Source organism: Rousettus aegyptiacus, unplaced genomic scaffold, assembly GCF_014176215.1.
Source record: "Rousettus aegyptiacus isolate mRouAeg1 unplaced genomic scaffold, mRouAeg1.p scaffold_m13_p_15, whole genome shotgun sequence".
In the NCBI taxonomy this organism is placed as follows: domain Eukaryota; kingdom Metazoa; phylum Chordata; class Mammalia; order Chiroptera; family Pteropodidae; genus Rousettus; species Rousettus aegyptiacus.
The window spans coordinates 32,779,414-32,800,130 of NW_023416290.1; the positions used below are offsets into that span (position 1 = coordinate 32,779,414).

The 20,717-nt window shown below is 30.5% G+C and overlaps 1 protein-coding gene across 15 annotated transcripts in view; it reads left to right on the forward strand.

Annotated features, from left to right (window-relative positions):
• Positions 1–20,717, forward strand: part of VPS13B (vacuolar protein sorting 13 homolog B) — a 670,010-nt gene that overhangs the window by 88,965 nt on the left and 560,328 nt on the right. For all 15 annotated transcript variants that reach the window (XR_004954708.1, XR_004954709.1, XR_001598476.2 and 12 more), the window contains one exon: positions 3,116–3,240. Coding sequence is in view for 11 of the 15 variants with exons in the window: in XM_036233309.1 (XP_036089202.1) it covers positions 3,116–3,240 (125 nt within the window). In the remaining 4 variants the exon portion in view is untranslated. The remainder of the gene's footprint in view (positions 1–3,115; positions 3,241–20,717) is intronic.

A 20,717-nucleotide genomic window follows, 5' to 3' on the forward strand; every position in this document is an offset into this window, starting at 1 on the left:
GATTTAGTGGGTTTAAGGAATGAGTAGGCAATGAAAAAAAAATAACATTCTCTTGGCTACTCTTTGAAGATATTTGCTGATGAAAAGTGAGAAATAATTTTTACTAATGGTTGGAGGAGAAGAGGTGGTGAGAAAGATTGTTTTTTCTTTAAGAATAAATGAAGAATTACTTTTTTGGGGGGGTAGGGGAAGGAGGAAATGGAGGGAGGAAGCAAGGCAGAATGACATTGTGAGCTAATAGATGAGATAAATCAAATGAAGCATTATATTGTGTTCTAGCACTAAGTAATTTTGAAGAAGCCCTTTATCCTTTTTGGAGTTCATTTTTCCCATATGTGAAATGAGATAATTTAGATAAATAATCTCTAAGCAGTTCTAGCTCTGAAGTTCGAATGTTTAACTAGATCAGGTTGCATTCTTTTCCTCTGACCTTGTTCTTTCTAAAATTTTCATTCCTATGCTGTAGATTTCTAGTTATAATCATTTTTTATTCAGTTTTTACATGTTGCAGTGTATTATTGTATACAGATTAACTTTTGACATGATGGTAATGCTTGATTTTTTAATGCCTTTAAGAAAGGGCACATCTTTAGGATACTGGTTATACTGTTATACCGAGTGTCTTATAATAACAACAGCATAAAGATGATTAGTTTCATATCACAGTTATGTGTTTTCATTGTCATTAATACTATATGCTTTTTGTAGTTTTTGTCTTTTTACCATTGCAAGCCCTAATTTAGCATACTCATTTTTATTAAATTATTTGAAATAAGTTGTTTTGTTTTGAACTATAGTTTCTTTGATATGAGATGTTAATTCAGGAACATTTGTTTTACAGTGTTAAAATATAGATTGTATATTTATTTTTATTGTTTTCTACTTAGATTTTTTTTGAAGATGGTGGTATATGTTTGACTTTTCATCGTGATGTGCAAGCCATCTTATTCAAGTTGACATTTCCTTCAGCTAAAATCTCTATTAGTAGTTAAATTTACTGCTTCGTGCATTCTTACTGCTTCAATTAACTTTGCAGTATTCAGTACTTCTGTTTCCGAGTATACGAACCATCTTTGGTGAAAGCAACCTCAATTCATACTGTGCTGGTTTTCCATTTTTCTGGATAAAATGTTTGTAATCTTGGTCAAGGGTTGTAAAGTTATTAGGTTATAGAGGTATTGTAAAAGAATGTGTCTTACTGCTTTAAATTTAAGGAGCTGAAAATCGGTTATTTTGAAATAATTAATTTTGATGTGGTAGATAAGCCCTCTTTCATTATAATTTATATTTGCTTGAATGTTTCCTGAGAGGTATTTCTGGAGAATATGTAAATTAATTAAAAGCTTTAGAACACTTATGTAATATAGAGTATCGCTAAAGTCCTGCAGTTCTGCAGACTAACAGCAGGGGATCTCCTCTACACCCAGTTTCCATCTAAGTACAGTTAATAATAGTGTTTGTGATCATACTGTTGGGACATTTTATAGACTATGAGAAAGTAGCTTGAGAGAGTTCTTAGTTGGACATAGATTATCTGATGTGATAAAATATCCTTATTCATATTCTAGAAATATTTGGAGGTTGGGCATGTTTAATAATCATGTTTTATATTAAGTGGTATTAATAATTGTCAATTTCAGAATCATTTAAATATGGGTCTTTCAGAGGAAATATGAAATGCTGAAATTGCACAGTGTCTGGAAGTTCTTTGAATACACTGTTGCTCAGAACAAGTCTTCAAAGGGAAGGAATGTGGTTTACCTTAATTTTTAAAGTTGATCATTTAAGTATTACAAACATGTTTTTTTATTTTTCTTTTCAGTTCAGTATTTTTTGTCACTTGCATAATAGTTGGACTATAGGAATTAATAGGTATATCACTTTTATTTTCCTTGATACTAATTAGATAGGTAGGTAGGTCCTTTTCAGTTCAGTTTTCTCAGACTAATGCCTTATTTCCAAAAAAAAAAAAAAAAAAAAAAAAAATTGTTCCCTGAAAACTGACTTTAGAGGAAAGGATTTGACTTTGTCAGTTCGATGAATGATAAGGGCATAATAGCTTTTTGAAACCATTCGGAAGTAGTTTAATACTTTCTAAGAAATTGATCACTGGTTTATGTTTATTAAATGAAAGTATTTTGTTTTTGAAAATTAGTTATTGAGAATTTTAAAACATGTTTCACTATAGAATGTAGCAGTTATTGTTAATCTTAGAGATAGGAAAGTCAGTGCTTTATAAACCCAAGGAAAAAGAAATAATAATGAAAGATAAATATTGGGGTTAGCTGCTTTTGCATGTCGTTGGAGAACAGTAACTGTTTTGTATCCCTGTGTGTCAGCGTTTCCTGTTTGAGATATTTATCTTTCACCTTATTAGAAATAATTGGAGCAGAAACATCATATTTAGTTCTCTGCAGTGTTTCATATAAAATGTGACGTTATATTGATTCTTCCTATTAAGGCAAATACAGTGTTCAAAAATTTCAGGTAATACTTATAAAATTTTAGAGTGTGTTCTCGTTTTTAATCTAAACATATGAAGTGTTATTTATGCCATGTGCTAAGTTTTCTGGGTGAGAAACTATAGTCCCACAATTATTTTCTCACACAAAAGGGAGAAGAGGTAACATTTTAGGATATATCTGGATATGCTTTTTCTGTGTGTGTAATGTAAGTTGAAGTCAAAATATATTTTTAAGATCGTTCTTGTTGTAGTTAATATTGTTTTAGTCATAAAATGATAATAGTAACTCATTACTACCGATATTAATTAAAGCTGATATCTACAATATGCACAGTGCAGTAAATTAATTTAACAGAAAATATGTGCAGTTTACAGAGAAGAAACACTAAATGAGAATTATGTATAGAAATAAAATGTGAAACTTAGAAAATGAGTCAAAAAAAGCAGAGATGTTAAAGAAATATATATATAAATCTCTTAATTCTGACTTAATGTTGAATAAAAAAATGTTGATGTTTGGGAAGTGGAAAAAGACATTGGAACATATTTAGCGTGCAGCTGTTGTAGAGCAAATTGAAACTGACGTATTTCATCCTGTGCTTATTAAAACTTTGTCTCTGTGAACATTTGGATCTTTTCTTTTTGTTTCAGATATTTGGTTTCCAGGCAGGACTGACATCTTTGGACTGTAGGGGATCTTACTGCTTACCTGTACCGATTATTCCCTCTTTCAGCACTGCCCTTTATTGTAAACTTCTGAAACTACCCACATGCTGGTAAGTATTTTGTTAAAATGTGGTTTATGGTAATTTTTATTTATTATTTTAGGAAGGGAAAAACAATTTTGTCTTATGCCAGTGTATTAATTTTATACAAAACTTTAGGAAAATGTCTGAATTTATACCATCTTTTACTGAGACACACAAAAAATCTCTTTTAATGTCTCAAGTGTATTAAGTCATAATACCTTTTGTGGTAGTGATGATTGTTGTTGAGGTAATGACTGTTAATCCATGCTGGAGCTATAGTAAAATATTGTTGCTTCTTACTATAATAGGAACTGCAAAAGCAAATACTTTTTCTTTCCTTTTTGAGAGAATACAGAGATTAAAGGAAAAGTTGCATATTTATATTAAGGCCAAAGTATCACCTAAATAACAATTTCATGTGTATTCATAGCCACTGAGAAAAGTATACCCATGACACACATATAAAATATTTGACATGTTTATGTGTAATTACTGCATTTTGGAATAAATTGATTTTAACCCTCACTTCCATTCACTATTGGGTTACTTTACTTGGAGGTTATATTTTTCTAAATTCAAAGAGATTTATAGAAAGAAAGTAAGTACTTATTAATCATACTTTTCTTTTAGTTTAAAGTAATACTTTTAATATGTTAAAGATAATTGTTTAAATATATGAAATAAGGTTTAATATATGAAATTATTAGAATATAATAGAAAGTAAAATAGTTTTACATTTTAACATTTAGATTATTTCAATTATTTGGAATGTCTTTTTCTCATCCTAATTAGTAAGCTTATTTTCATAAGATGTATTTTAGTTATTTATGAAAAGCAACATAACTTTCAGAAAACAGATATTTCTTAATCCAAAGGAGTTCATTTATTAATAGTGTTTTTTAAAAATAATATATCTTTTAGAATGAAATTTGTAAAGTAATGCTTACATTTTCAAAGAGATTTCCTACTGATCCAGAAAATTAAAAAAATACAGAATTGTAGTTGTCTTACAACCAGACTTTTTATAAAATGAAGCCATTATTAAATGATTATTCATATTTTCTCTTGACAAGTTTAATTTTGTCATTAGTCTTCCGTATTCCTCATATATCATTTATTATGTTGTTTAGAGATTCACTTTTAAACTTTTTATTCATGTATACATAGCATGTTGCATTTGAGTCAAGTTTTGCATTCTGATCTATTAAGAAATATCATGGAATATATCCCAGTTGATGTGTTATATCAACTTTAATAGATATTTGTGATACTATTATCTCAGTTATGTGCTAATTTACCATTCATAACACTGAAATTTTATTACAAATATAGCACAATATACTATAGAGAATGCTTAACTTTTTAAAATAAACCCAAATTACCAAATGAATTATAAGCCTTTATATGAAAAATAATGAATATTTAAATACTCAAGGGTTATTTTAAGGATGTGTAGGGCTTACTATAAATATTGTCAAATGTGATATAAAATATGTCCATTGACATCTAAAAGAAGATTTTCCAATTAAATACTAAAAGCATGAGATCACAGAATGCTGATATTTTTTTGGATATGATTTGCTTTTTTGTAGGTCAGACCACTTCTCATTATTTCATATTTCATAGTTTTGTTATGCTCTGCAGAACTTTATTGCTGTGAAATAGTTTCTTTAAATTGTTTCCCTTAATAAATAGAAAGTAAACCGTAATTATTCTTAGTAACTCTACATTGAAAGTAATAAATACAAAGCTCAATAAACTGAGATGTATCTTACTTAAATGAAGTGAATACAATACCAGATGTAATATATCATATACTCTTGAATTAAATCAAAATCACTTGAGAACTGAGAATTTTATTTAACTCATGCATTGAGTGAGACTTTTTTAGTAAGGCACCCTGGTTATGTCATTATATATCAGCTCTGTTCCCATTCATGGTCTCTCCCTCAAATTATACAGGCTGTTTCATTTAGATTTTTAAAATTCACATTCCAAAGTTTCTGCACATTTCTGATGCTGTGTATACATTTCATTCAGTAATGAGAAGAGCATATTTACTTCAGGCCACAGCTTTTAAAACAAGCACATTTTATAGCACACAAAAAATTTAGTTGGTATGTTTGAGTTAGCAGTGAAAAATCTAGATTTTATGTAAATGAGCAAAATTATTTATACTTATTGTTTAAAAATATTTTTAAATTTAACTTTTAATTGTGTGTGAAGTTGAAGCTAATTACCATTTACTTTAATCAGGTTTGCTAATAAATTTTTAAGTAACAGTTAAAGTAAGTTCTTTTTCTCCCATTTAAATGTTCCTATTAATGCATTTTAGCTTCAATGAGCAAGCTATTACTAAATTCCTATTTCTTAGAATTTATTTTTTCAAAATATTTGGTTATATTTTATTTTTCATTTTGTATTACATAATTTCCAAACATACAAAAATAAACTTTTCAACAAAAATGTTTTCCTTAATGTTTTATATCAGGTTAACAGTTAATTCTTTTAGCCCCTTAGAACAGGATTGAAATGTGTAGGATATCATGGAAAAGGCAGTTTTCAGTGATATTTAATTACAGAAATCTTGAGCAATTAATTTAAATTTTAATTTAGCACTTCTTTTTTTTTTAAAAAAGGATGTTTTAAAAATGACAGTAAAGAGTTGGTTTAAGGGCAGTAAAATATAACCTTGTTATCTCTAGCAGAATTAAGCATTGGTCTCTGTAGATAGTTATATTTAAAATTTCTACAAAGGGTAATGCCTATAGGCTTCTAAGATGCATTATTAACATTATTAGAACATAAATGATAAGTATTTCAACTTTTTTAAAAAATTTTAATTTAAATAATATCCTACAGAAAAGAGCATATATTATGGTATTTTATAACTGAACTGACCTTTGGTAACAAGCTGAAAGATCAAGAAACAGGATATTAAAAGCCTCTCTTGTTCAGTCCTGTAAGGTTAATCATTATCCTGATTTCTAATAGCATAGATTAGTTTAATCTGTTCTTGGATTTAATATAAATGGAATCTTACAACATATATCCCTTTTCGACTGGCTTCTGTCACTCAAAATAATGTTTGTGAGATTCATCCATACTATGGAGTATAGTTTTAGATAGTTTGTTTAGATAGTATATAGTATGTTTGCTTTTGTTATTATACAGTATTCTATTACATGAACATTGATGATTTATACATTTGGAATTTTAATTTAAAAATAAGTACCTGAAGTTTGTGTCCATTTCTTTTATTATTTCTTTGGCATTTTTCCTTTTCTTTAAAAAGCTTCAGTTGTATTAGAGATTAGAGGTCATTTATTAAATATTAAATATTTTTTGATTTTTCTTTAAAAAGCTTCAGTTGTATTAGAGATTAAATGTCATTTATTAAATATTTTTTTATTTTGATACACATTGTGCTACATGTTAGGATTGGAGAAAGAATAAAAAAGGATGCAAAGAGAGTAAGAGATATTCTCCTGACCATGAAAACTAATAGTCTGCTACGGGAGAGCACTAGACATATGAAAACAGTGGTCTTTAAATTACAAAATGAAAGCTTAAGCAAAATGTCCTATTTAAAGAAAATAGAAAATATTCCTGGGACAACAGTGATGGCTTCAGAGAAGTTGGGCTTTAATGGTTGAATCATAAAGATGTCCAGGTATTGAAAGGTTGGTTGGGGTTTTGAGGCTTCTAGGGGATAATATTGTTTGAACAAAATCGGAGTTAGTCCATTGGAGATCTGAATGGATGTAGTCAGGGAGGAATTTGGAAAGCTACTTGGAATCTAGATTTGGACATAAATAAGGATGTCTAAGCTTTTTAATATGAATACTTAAAAATGGTTAAACCATATAAAATTTAATAAATATATAGTTAAACTAGTTAATCAAGATTTATTACCCCTGTTTCTTCCTAATCAGGCTTGTTAAACTGCAACCATAATACAGCCTCAAGTTCACTTTCTCTTGTAATGAGGGTTCAGAAATGTGACCTTATTCATAGAGAGGAAATATGTAACATACTTTGCAAGTGCAGAGAAAAATTTCTTTGGCTTAGAATGTCATGGAGGACATGAAGAAGGTAACTTTTTAGCAGGCTATTAAGGAATGGGTAGAATTTGAAAGGTAATTTTGTATTTTTTTATGCATTGTTAGGTACCAAGTTTAACAAACTTTTAATAACAACCCTGTGAGATAAGATATTTCTTCTAATAAAACTAAAACTCAGAGGTTATGTAACTTGTCCAAAGTCACACAGTGGCTGGACAAGGATTCTCATGGAGGATTATCTAATTCCAAAGTCCTTGGTCCCTTTCTTACTTGAAGGAATGAAGACATACATTATCTTTTGTTAGTCAGCTTTGAAGGCTCAATGTGTTTCTTGCCTTATGTAATAAAAGCGGATTTCCATGTGTTGAGAGGCTAGTTATGATAGCATAGCTAATAAATTTCCCAGTATCGGTTAATAGCATGTAGTCATTATTGTGATGCTGATCTCTTAGAATTGTAGATATTAGGGTTAGGTGGAATCTTAGGTATTATTTCAATTTCTGAGTCTATGATACAGCTCTGATTTATAGTTGTCTATCCACAACTTGAACATTTTATTGAAAGGGAGATAGCTAGTTTATGAGGCAGCCAGATTCATTGTTGGGCAGCTCTAAAGTTCTTTCTTTTATACTTTCATGTTTTTTCTTTTTCATAATTATTGCTTACATATGAGCCATTTTCATACATGGAAATCACACATTCCTTTATAAGTTTTAGGAATTCCACTAAGCACCCATTCTTTACTTTAGTACAGCGCCACATAGCTGGGCTTTGATGAATGAAGTTATTGAATAGTTCCTTTGTGGTAGGAAAATGCTTCTGAGCAATCTAAGTTTGAGTTCGGTGTTAAATAGGAAATACAGGATTTGGTGCTAGTGGGCTTGTGGTATTGATGTGGTGTCTAAAGGGGAGGTGAGGCAGATAATGATCCTTTTGTCACCTTAAAATGGGAGCTGGAGCAGCCATTTTTCTGCCCTGACTCAGAATAATACCAGAGTAAATGCTTTCAGCTTTAATGGAGGATAGGCTCTTCAAGTCTAACAAAAATGCCAATGTTTATTTATTAGCAAACCTAGGGAATGAGTAATCCACCCCATAGGTCTCAAAATGATGTTTGCTCAACTGCTCTATTCTTTTTATAATACCACATTTTGAAGTCCTCAAGAACATAGAGTTGAGTGTTTTTAAAGTTCCCGGAGATACTCCGTTGTTTCCAAAACCATGTTTATTTTCATCTGTCTGCTTTTGTGATTAACATTCTCTTTAACAGAATGTCTTAAAACTGGTTAAGACTTAACTGGGATGTTAATTCTCTTATCTCTACTTGAGTGGCAGCAGCCTGATTTTCAACCTTGGTTTTTCTGGCATCTGGAGTGTGCTTTCATGGACTGTTTTTAACTGAAAAGAAATACTGACATCATCTATTACAATCTTCTCATTTCAAAGATGAAAAAACTGAGTCCCAGAGAGGTCAGATTACTTACCTTAGAGTGTATGTTTTGTTAGTTAATAGCAATGCTGCAATTTGATCCTCATTTTCTTGATTCAGGGCTCCTTCAGTTATATCATACTGCTTTAAAAAATATTATTATTTTAATTTTTATTGTGGTAAAACATAACATAAAATTAACCATTTTAACTATTTTTATGTATAGAATTCAGTTACATTAAGTGTATTTCCATTGTTGTGCTATCACCACCATTTCTCTCCATAAATTTTATATTCTGTATCCATTAAAATAATACCTCCCCATTACTCCCTGTCTCCAGCCCCTAGTAACTACTGTTTTACTTTATCTATGGATTTGACTACTCCAGTTACCTCATGTAAGTTGTAATCACTCAATATTTGTCCTCTTGTGTCTGGCTTATTTCACTTAGCATTAAGTTTTCAAGATTCATCCATGCTGTAGCATATATTAGAACCCCTTCCTTCTTTTTCTCCTTTACCTCCTCTCTCCCTCCTCCCTTTCTTCCTCTGTCCCTCCTTTCCTTCTAAAGGATGTTCATTAGGGAGGGAAAGTAGGAGGGAGTCCTTTGTTCCCTTCCTCTCCTCCTGTCCTTTTCTTATTTCATTCCCTTTTAAGGCTGAATAATGTTCCATTCTGTGTATGCACCAGATTTTGTTTATCCATTCATCCATCAGTGGACATTTGAGTTATTTCCACCTTTTAGCTATTGTGAATAATGTTGCTGTAAACATGGATGGACAGATATCTGTTTGAGTCCCTGCTATCATCTCTTTGGGTATATATCTAGAAATGCAGTTGCTGAATCATATGGTAATTGTTTAATTTTTTGAGACTGTCATTCTGTTTTCTGCAGAGGCTGCACCATTTTACATTTCTGCCAACAATGCAAAAGGGTTTCAGATTCTCCACATCCTTATAGCACTTATTATTTTTGGCTTTTTGATAATAGCCATCCTAATGAATATGAAATGGTATCTCATTGTGGTTTTAACTTGCTTTTCTCTAATGATTACTGATGTTGAGCATCTTTTAAAGTGCTTTTTGGCTATTTGCATATCTTCTTTAGAGAAATATATATTCAAGTTCTTTGCTCATTTTTATTTTTTATTTATTTTTTCTATTTTTAAATTAAATTTATTGAGGTAGCGTACAATTATATAATTTTCAGGTATATATTAAAATTTGACATCTGTATATTCTATTGTGTGTTTATCACCCCAGGTCCAGTTTCCTTCAGCTACCATATATTTGATCCCTTTTACCCACTTCACCCTCCCCTTACCTGTTTGACCCCATTTTACTCAGTCTGCCACCCTTCTCCTTCCCTACTCCATACCCTCTGGTTACCACTAGTCTGTAGTCCATGTCATTGAGTCTCTGTTTGTCCTGTTCATTCGTTGCTTTTAGGTTTATATCCCACATATAAGTGATATCATGTGATTTTCAACTTTTCCTGCCTGGCTTATTTTCCTTAGTATGATTATATCGAGGTCAATCCACGTTGTCGCAGGTGTCAGTATTTCATCTCTTCTTATGGCTGAGTAATATTCCATTGTATATATGTACCACAGCTTCTTTAGCCAGTCATCTATCATAGGACACTTTGGTTGCTTCCATGTCCTGGTCGTTGTGAATAATGCTGCTATGAACATGTGCAAATATCTTTAAGGATATGAGTTTTCAAGTTTTTGGAGTAAATACCTAGTAGTGGGATTGCTGGATCATATGGTAGGTCAATTCTTAGTTTTTTGAGGAACCTCCATACTGTTTTCCATAGTGGCTATACCAACTGCAGTCCCACCAGCAGTGCATGAGGGTTCCTGTTTCTCCACATCCTCTCCAACATTTGTTATTACTTGTCGTATTGATCATAGCTATTCTAACAGGTGTGAGATGGTATCTCATTGTGGTTTTGATTTGCATTTCCCTAATAGCTAGCGATGCTGAGCATCTTTTCATATATTTGTTGGCCATTTGTATGTATTCTTGGGAGAATTGTCTGTTCAGATCCTCTGCTCATTGTTTGATTGCCTCATTTGCTTTTTTGTTGTTGTATGAGTTCTTTGTATATTTTGGATATTAGGCCCTTATCGGAGGCGTTGCTTGCAAATATATTTTCCCATTCAGATGGTTGTCTCTTTACCTTGTTGATGGTGTCTTTTGCTGAGCAGAAGCTTTTTAGTTTGATGTAGTCCCATTCATTTATTTTAGCTTTTACTTGCTTTGCTTTTGAGGTCAGATTCGTAAAATCCTCTTTGAGTTTCGTTCTTATGTTTTATTCTATGCATTTTATTGTTTCAGGTCTTATATTCAAGTCCTTAATCCATTTTGAGTTAATTTTGTTGTGTGGTGATAGACAACAGTCTAGTTTCATTCTTTTGCAGGTCTTTGCCCATTTTTAAATGGGATTGTTTTTGTTGCTGTGTTTTAGGTGTTTCTCATATATTCTGTATATTAATCCCTTATTATATATGTGATTTACATGTTTTATCACCAATTCTGTGAGACCACCTTGTTTTTTAATGTTGTCTCTCTCTCTCTTAATCTAACTCCAAAGCCAGAAGCTGAGTTTACCTCTTTTTCTTTTTCTTTTTGTTTGAAATAGTTTTTAGATTTGACACAGTCTTTCTTAAAAATTGATGTAGCTTGAGCAAATAAAAAGTGGTCAAGTGCATATTTGGGATAGTTCTACTTAATTGGGAGGGGGAGAAAGTTGAATTTGTTAGAATTCTTAGAGTTGTTTAAAATTTATCTTCATAGTAGTTTTTGCTCTTACTGTTTACAGAGATAGCTGACTTTTACAACAGATTGTTTTTCTGTAGAAAGGTTTTATAACTTTCTACACTATAGGGAGATTTTTTCCTTCTTTCTTTAAATTTTCAACATTTTCTGAAGGTATATAACTTTGAAGCTCTTTAAAGGTTGTAGTGCATGACAGTCTTTAGATTATAGATGGTCTTTAGATTATAGACAAGCTTAATAGTACCAAATAAAAGAGAATCAAAATGAAAACAAATGAACAGCCAATCAAATGATCATTCATTGGATTACTAACTTTTATTCAGGGTAGGTTTTAGGAGGACATAGAAGATTTTAGAAATAGCAGGAAGATTGGGGTCTTAGTACCTATTTTTAACATGAATTATAAACACTTCATGGTTCCAATATATCTAGGATTACGTACACATACCCCTTCTTTCTTTGAAATCCATATACCTGTTGACTTTGTCATCTCTTTGTTATTAGCAATAGTGCTTATTAATTACTGGAAAATGGGAGTTTTTTTAAAAACTGATAATGCTAAAGGAATTCAAAATTATTTTTGTGGGCATTATTTATTTAAAAAATACTATCATAGGCCTAGTGTTCATTGCTATTAAATTTGAAATCTAAGAGAATAATGAAATCTGAGAGAATAATAGCTCTTTGAGATATTAGGTGGTAGATCATCAGTTCAGCCAAGGCACTTATTCTGATTATAAGATTATTTTTCTAATGATGGATGTTACTTCAAAGATAGATGATTCAGAGTATGATTCATTCATCAAAGTAAGATTCCAACTCATCAGAATGTGTGAACGACTTCTGAAATTATTTCAGTCAAATGCTCTATAGTTCTTAAAAATTTTTAGGTCTCTTAAGGAAGCTTAGGGCAGTTGAGAGTGCAAAATACAGCAATCTTCATTTGTCTTTGGCTCCATTCATGTATTTATTTCACATCTGAACTTGACCGTTCTTAAGAAAATGCTCCTTTGCCCACCTCAAGTTTTAGATCGGGCACCCAAGAATGTGCTATCTTGTGAGATCCAAATTTTACTGCCTTAAAAGAAACAAAATATGTATGCTTTATTTTATCTCATTAGCTTACATACTAGGGGTGGTTAAGCATGATCATAATGAAAATATTCCATCTTGATCAATTTCTCCATTACATCATATGGTAAAATTTGATTTGGAAAGTTCATAGTGCAAACTGTTGTCATACCAGCTTTCTCTTTTGATTTGGATAACTTATCGAAATATTTTTTTCTGCTTTTGTAGTGTAATAACTCCCTTTGTAGCAAATTAGCTCAGTTTAAACCACACTTCTTAAAGCAAATGGTTTGTTAGGTCTTATTAGTACTGTCTACTAAGGTGTGATATTTTTATTTGAGCTGTACTCTCATGTCAGGCATAAAACAGTGGGCCTCGTGCCAGATGGCTATGCGCGTGAACTTAGTCTTCCATCTTATGGAATTCTGGTTTGTGTGTGACTTGGGGCACACTTGCCCTTTCTGGTTAGTGAAAAAACTGTCCTTCCACTGTTATTCAAGCATTTCCTTGCATATTTGTTAGTCTTTCTTTATTTTGCTAATACTAGTCGTTTTAGTCTTCTACTGACTTTTTCTATTAACTTTACTTACTTTTTAACAGGTTTAAGTCTTCTTTTGTATCCTTATGGGATGACTCAGGCAGAGAAGGATGACCCGGATAGACAGGGTGCATATTTTCTTTAATTTTGCTAGCAACATTCCCCATTGAGTTGTATTTTTTTTTTTTAAAACTTGAATGAGTTTTTCCACTATGTTTATCTGCCCTTCTGCACACTTGAGGTTGTTCTTTGTTCATTCATTCAGATTTATTCCATAGATATGTGATGAATGCCAATTGTGTGCCAAATACTCTGCAGGGCCCTGGCTAGAGATGCACCGATAAAATAAACAGGCAAGATACTGGCCTGCATTGCAGTAGAAAATATACATTCTATTAGGTAAGAGAACTTTAAGGAGAGAAAAATTGCTTAAGAGGCAGTGTAGTTTGTCTTTTTAAATCTAATTACAAAATTGTTCTTTTTGCTCTCTCGGGTCTTGGAGATGTTTTACATAGTTTTTGTTTGAATAATATTTTTGAATTGTCTGTATCTTTCTCTTGAATTTTTTAAATGATTTATATTTGAGCTGAAAACCATCTAATTGTAGAACAGATATGAATAGGAACTGAAATCCAGCTTCCTACAGATAAATGAAAATTCATTGAATAAATCAATGAAATATATCATTGTTTTATTTTCCAGCTTTAAAAAATTCTCTAGTTTTTTGTTGAATGATTTTGTAGAATGTGTTTGACAATTCTGGACTTAATATAAGCTTTTCTAAAACTTTGGTTTTTCATCAGTTACTTTAGCATGAATTACAATCTCTAATATTTTTAGAGGTTAAGTTATATTACAGCTTTTCAATTAAAAGCTTTTTATATTTAAATATAAATGTTTTAAATTTACATTCTTGCTTTGTACTCTTAATATACATTTTTTGGGTTATAATGTTTAATGTACCTAAACTTTAGAAATATGTAGTCTTTCCAATTAAGTTTTTTATTGTAAACTTTTTAATATATACATTTATGTGAAAATATATTCTCTTTGATTATAAATTACTGAGGTGAATTTTTTGGTAAGGCTCAGAATGTAATCATATTTTTGTAATCATATCTCATGCTTATTTTACTTATAGTCATTGAGAAATACTTATATTTTTAATTTGCATATAATTTGGATTTTAAAAATTCATGAACAGAATTATTTTTCAACTTATGTAAGTGGAATGTGAGAAATTTATGGGGAGAGTTTTGATAGTACAGAATTAATATTAATAATAGCATAGGTGCGCCACGAGTAGTGCTGAGTCTTATGGATTATTTCATTTAATCTTCATAGCAACCTTATTAGAGAGACACTATCATACCAACTTTATACATATCTTTGTCTTGTGAATGGTTGTACATAAAATAGTAAAGTTGGAATTCAGTTTTAGCTCTGCCCATTTGAATCAATACCTAAGATTAGCAGTCCCTTCCACCATTGATGAGGGTATATTGCAAGTTTCTAAAAAAGATAAATTTCTATACTCAGGCACCCTTCCATATAAATAGCTTTGCTAACTTGTATTTTTAAAAAAATAAACAGCTTTATTGAGGTATACTTTATATAGCATAAAATTCACCATTTCAAACATGCAGTTCCGTGATTTCTAGTAACTTGACTGAGTTACTATAAATCAGTTTTGGAACATTTTCATCCCCCCAGCAAGATCCCTCATGCCCATTTGCAGTTAATTTTCATCTTCAGCCCCAGGTAACCACTAAACTAACTTTCTTTCTCTATAAATTTATTTTTTATGGCAAATAACTGGAATCATACAGTATGTGGTATCATGTATCTCGCTTCAAATCAGTTGGTGTAATGTTTTTGAGGTTTATCCATGACGTAGCATGTTTAAATAGCTAACTTGTTTTTTATTCTGCATTTCTATGTGGCTTTCCTTAATCTGCAGAAAATGTATTCAGGCTTACAAATAACTGTCCTTACTCTTCTTATTCAGAGATATTTAAATTCCATAGTTGCACAAAGAGTTTCCAGACCTTGTTATAAGTTGCTGCTGTAACTGTGACTTGGAATGTTCTAAGAATGTTCTTTTGTGTTATTAGCCCCTTCCTCTACCTCAGATATACATAAGCTTTTGCCATAATTTTTGAGGAGTTATGGATGTGGGAGTGGTGTTTGGATTCCTTCTTGCTCTGTGATTGTTGGTATTAAAACTCATTTTAATACAGAATTTAACTCTATATCAGACTCGTTTTTTCAGGAAGATGAGTAGCTGGTAACTTTATTTTTTTATTTAAATGTTTGGTTAAGTTAACTTACTTTGAAAAAGAGCTTATATCTTGTTATTATGGAACTTTTATCATTTTTTGCATCTCGACTTGTTTTATTTTTCATACTTGCATTTATGCTTCAGGACCTAGTGTATAGTTGATTTTCAATAAATTTAATTAAAATGAACTGAACTATGAGTAAATCTATAAATATTTTTAGATCAGTGTCCTTAAATTTTAAAGACATTAGAAAAAAGAACAGTTATATTTGTTCGTATTAATGTTAAGGAAGAAACGGTAGCTAAAATGCTCAAACTCAGTGTCCTTTCTTGTTTATCTTTAATTTTTTAATAATTGAAGGTTTAATATTCTAAAGGAAATATTCTTTTAGAGTCTAGCATCTGAAAAGAGGTATAAGTTAAATGTAACATTCTTGAATATCTTCAATTTTAATTATAATTAATGCTGTATTCAGATATGTGAGTCCTTGGATTTTCTATTTCCATATTTTAGTTTTTTTTAGTATCACAACATTCTTTTAGCTTTTTTTGGGGGGGGGAATAATATTTGAAGGTGAATATTTAATTTTTAATAATTTGTTTCTCAAAATATTCTTATTTTATTCTTGTAAAATTCCTATGAATAATTTAAAAAATTACAAAAGTACTTAGAGACCTGGCTACACCTGAAAATACTAAACTGTAGCGAACTTTCATAGTACTTTAGAGTTGTGTAGAATGTGGTTTATGAAGTTCTCTATAATGATTTATTATATAAGTTATACCATTGTTTTCATAAACATTGTTTTTGTTTCAAAATTAGCATAATTTAAATACAGTGAAGTTCAACAACCTTGTTTATAGTTCAGTGATTTTTGACATTTATGCAATCATGTAGTCACCAACAAAATGAAGATAGCAAACATTTCTTTTCCCCCTAAAATTTCTCTCTTGTCTCATTGTAGTCAGTGTCTTTGTCTCTTCCTAGAGTGTGTCAGCTATTGGTGAGGACATTGGCTCATGGTAAAGGGTAAATGCCCGTCTTGATTCCCCAGTTGTGGGGTGACTAGGGGATGGTTTTTTGTTAGCTAGTAACCCACTGTTCCTTGCTTTGTTGTTTCATCCTTTACTGAAACCCATCATGTGACTGATTCTCTTCACTAAGGCTTCTGGGATTTCTCTAACCCACAAGACTGCCAGAGACTGAGACGCGTAGCATTTTCAGAGGCATAATAAAGGATGCTGTATCTAGACTTTGTATACATACATTCGCTTATTTTCATTTCAGTTCATTGAGTATCTTCTGCTTAGGTAATTTTTTAAAAAGATAGTTTAAAAACATTAATAAAAATAGGAAAATAGAAATGTAATTTTAACATGTGAGATATAATAGGATTCTAATGTATTTTGTGGTAACAAGTAGTCTGATTTTTAAGATTAACTTACAATTTTTTAAAAACTTATTTTACTCTTGGTTTATGTATTAAATTTACTTATAGCTTTGTATTTGTATCGGGTGAAAATTTTGACATAAATTGCACTTGAACTCTGAAGTACCAGTTTGTTCATATCAGAAAGGGTAGTTTTATTATATAAGTCATATATATATTTATATTTCTTTTGGAAGTTGAGAATATAGAATAGAAATGAATATGGGCTTTATTTCGATTAAGGATGTTTTCCTACAAATGTCATTGATTTTTCTGTGAATTTGTCCTGATTGCATGATTTTTAATAATGTTATGAAATTTTAAAGAAATACTTCCTTGTAAGTAATAATTATATGAATAATTGTCCAGAGTTTTAAATTTAACAATTAACATAATTGGTTCTGACAATGTTTTCACCAGATGTTTTGTTTGTTTCTTAGTACTTAAAAGTCTCTGATTGTGCTGGTTTAAGATTTAGTTTACATTCAACACATTGCCACATTGTAGGTAAAAATACTCAATCATTAAATTATAAATATTGTCAATCATTTTATTAGTAATCCTTTTATATTTTACTTATAAAATTAATTAATTTTTTAGAATATTAATGGATTATTATGTAAATAATTCCCTGGAAGGACTGACCAATTTTTAAATATGTTAATAATCCTACCAAATTTTGTTTTTTGACGTTTTGGTTCTCATTTTGTAGTATGTTTAATAAATGACCAGTTGAAAAATACCTACTTTTATAGTTCTTAAAAGAGTATGTATGTGTTTGGAATTAAAAAGATATAAAAAACAAAAATACAGGTAAATGGTATCAGTTAGACTTTATCTTTGATTATTTAGTAAGGGCACGAAGAGCATGTGACATGTGTTAACAACTAGAGTTGCTGCAATGAGAAAAGACGGTTTTCTTTGATTTTGCTTTTGGAAAATTTGATATTTTCCACATGCAATTTTATGACCATTTGAATGTGAAGTTATATAGGCAAGTATGATCCATCTATTTCCCTCGTGAAAAGTTTTAAACTTAGTAAAATTGTTTTTTTAGTGGTACCCAAATGAACACTTATAATTTATTGTTAGATTATTGTCTTTAAATTTGATTTGGATAATGGAAAACATTATTACAGACTTGTATCTGTTTCTATAAGAAGAATTATACTAGCTTCTTTTCTGTATTTGGTTTTGTCTATGCACAACAGCAGGAGAATATTATCCTGTGACAACATTTTATTCTAGTGACAGTATCTTTTAAATATGTCTGGGTTTCATTATTTTTTGAGAACTGAAATTTAAGAGTATATTCAGAAGAATTCTAAGTTATTAGTATAACCATGGGAAATGTCTTGGTTAGAAATCACCAAATTTAGTCTGTTTATATATTTTTTAATCATTGCCTCTAATTTATTTCTTAGAAGTGTTTGATGATTTGATCTCTTTAATATATGAACTTGAAATTTAGGAACAAATGATCGTTGGAGTTCCCATATTCAAATGACCATACAGTACATATTTAGTGGCAGAGGAAAATCTCTAAGAACAGCATCATAATACTCTTGTATAGCATTTTGTACTTAACTAGTTCTAGTATGTACAGGGGTTTATTTGAAATTTGGCACCTGACCTTTGGAATAGACAAAGGTATTGTAATCTCTATTTTATAGGTGTAGAAATGGAAGATGAGGGAAGGTGATGTGATGAATCTAGAGGAACTATTGATAGAGCCTTTAATAGCATATTGGTAACTTATTAACAAGATCTTGATAATAACTTTGTATTAATTTTGTTTTATAAGGTAAAAAATTTCTGGTTTACTAGATGAATCTGTTAATATTTAGGATTTTTCAAGTTTCAGATGATTATTGAGTCATTTATTTGTTTTAAAAATACCTTTTTGGCATCTGTCATGTCATAATTGTTGTATTGTAGGCCTTGGAGTCCCAGTATGAATAAGATGTATTTGTTTTTTTCTTTCTTAATCCTCTTAAGTATTTAGAGAGATTTTTTTAATTACCAGCTAACTCATATGTCTGCAAGCCAGGTTGGTTTTTTTCTTTTCTTTTTTTTTTCCAGAAGATAGTTCTAATTATATCTTTCGCCTCCCTAAAATACTTTGCTTCTCATAGCTTTTACTATGAAGATTAAAATCTTTAAAATGTTCTGCGATGCCCTCTAAATGTGGCCCCTTCTTGGCTGTCTAGAATCATCTGAGCATCTTCTTCTCTAACCTCTCCAACATTCTTGCCCTTTTTAAGTTTGTCTTTTTTCAGCCAAGTCTTTCACCGTATTTTTTCACTAGTCCATAACCTAAATAATCTTTACTCACCCCTTAGATATTGGTCCAGTAGATACTTTCTCTGACTAGGGCACATTGGCTAATAATTCATGGGATATCATTCTTGTTTTACATAGTACTTTTTATAGAAGTGATTTTACACCAGCTTGTGATTATTTAATAGCTTTTCTCATTTTTTTTGAAAAAAATTTTAAGCTCCATAAGGATCATCTCTTTTCCCTATGGCAGACACTTCAAAATCGTGAACCTGTGGTAGGCACAAGTGAGTGTTTGTTGATGTGTAGCTGCTAATTTCTTAAGTGATTTCAGTGTTTTTTTGGTTGTTTGAATGATTTGGATTGTATGCTTTTTTGACAACTAAGTTTGTCTCATCTTTACTTACACATACATGTAAAATTGCTCTTGGCCAAAGCAAAAGCAGTGACTTTAATTACTGAAATCGAACTAAAATTGTAGTGATTTTCCTAATCAGAATTTTCAATGTTATATTTGAATGTTATTCATTACATATATAAAATATATTGCGTAAAAACATGTTCTTTCTCCTTTTTCCTGAGTAAACATTTTTACTTAGGTAGATGAATCAACTGTCTGTATCAAATAACTTGTCTAGGAGATGTTGTTGATTAATGAAGAGACAATATTTGCTCTTTTTGTATTTCGTTTGATTACTACCACCCATACATAGCTCATTGTAAGATTTTAAACTTTATATATTATAATAATCAAACATTCATTATATTTTTATTTAAGAGGCAAGTTTTACTTCTCATTTTCTTTGTCCATTTGTTATCTAACATTTCAAATGATATTTCAGAAATTTAGAAAAATGGTTAAATATTTTTATCTAAATAGGATATAATTTGTATTTACAGCCATTTGCGAATACTAAAAAATCATTGTATTTAAAAACTATAATAGTACTGGTGGGGATATTGAGAAAGGGTGCTCTGATATACTGCTGATGAATGTGAAACTTGATTCAAACAGCATAATATCAAGCATGCATTAGAAAGAGCAATGTAGAAGTATATATACTGATGTTAAAAGATCTCGATGATCTCTAAGGTAATGTTTAGTCATCAAAGGAAGCTGTAGACTTATGCTCACACACATATACACGTGTATCAATGAATGCATAAAATTATACACGTGTATCAATGAATGCATAAAATCAATAGACAGAGTCTGTAGGTATGTATGCTAAACTCAAAAAGTGGCTACTTACCTATGAGAAGTGGAGTGGATCAGAAGGAGGAAAGAGGAGCTAATTTAACCTTTCGTTTTATCAACCATTTAATTAAAAATTCTTTCTTTTTACTTAAGTATTGATGTGTAAGTTAAAGGGTCATTGTATACAGAACTAAATCCAAATTTCTTAGCTTTTTAAACTGCTTTCATTTCCAAGTTGAGTTAGTGAAGCTTTATACTCATTTTATTTTGGAGAAAGTGATCTAATCTTATTTTACTGTACAGGATGTGAGTAATAACAAAAATACATTTTTGGAACCAATATGTAGCTTCAAACTTTGCATTTGGGGATTCTATATAAATTTTTAGATCCAGCTGTTGCTGAAGATATTCTTTCAGTTGCTGTGGGG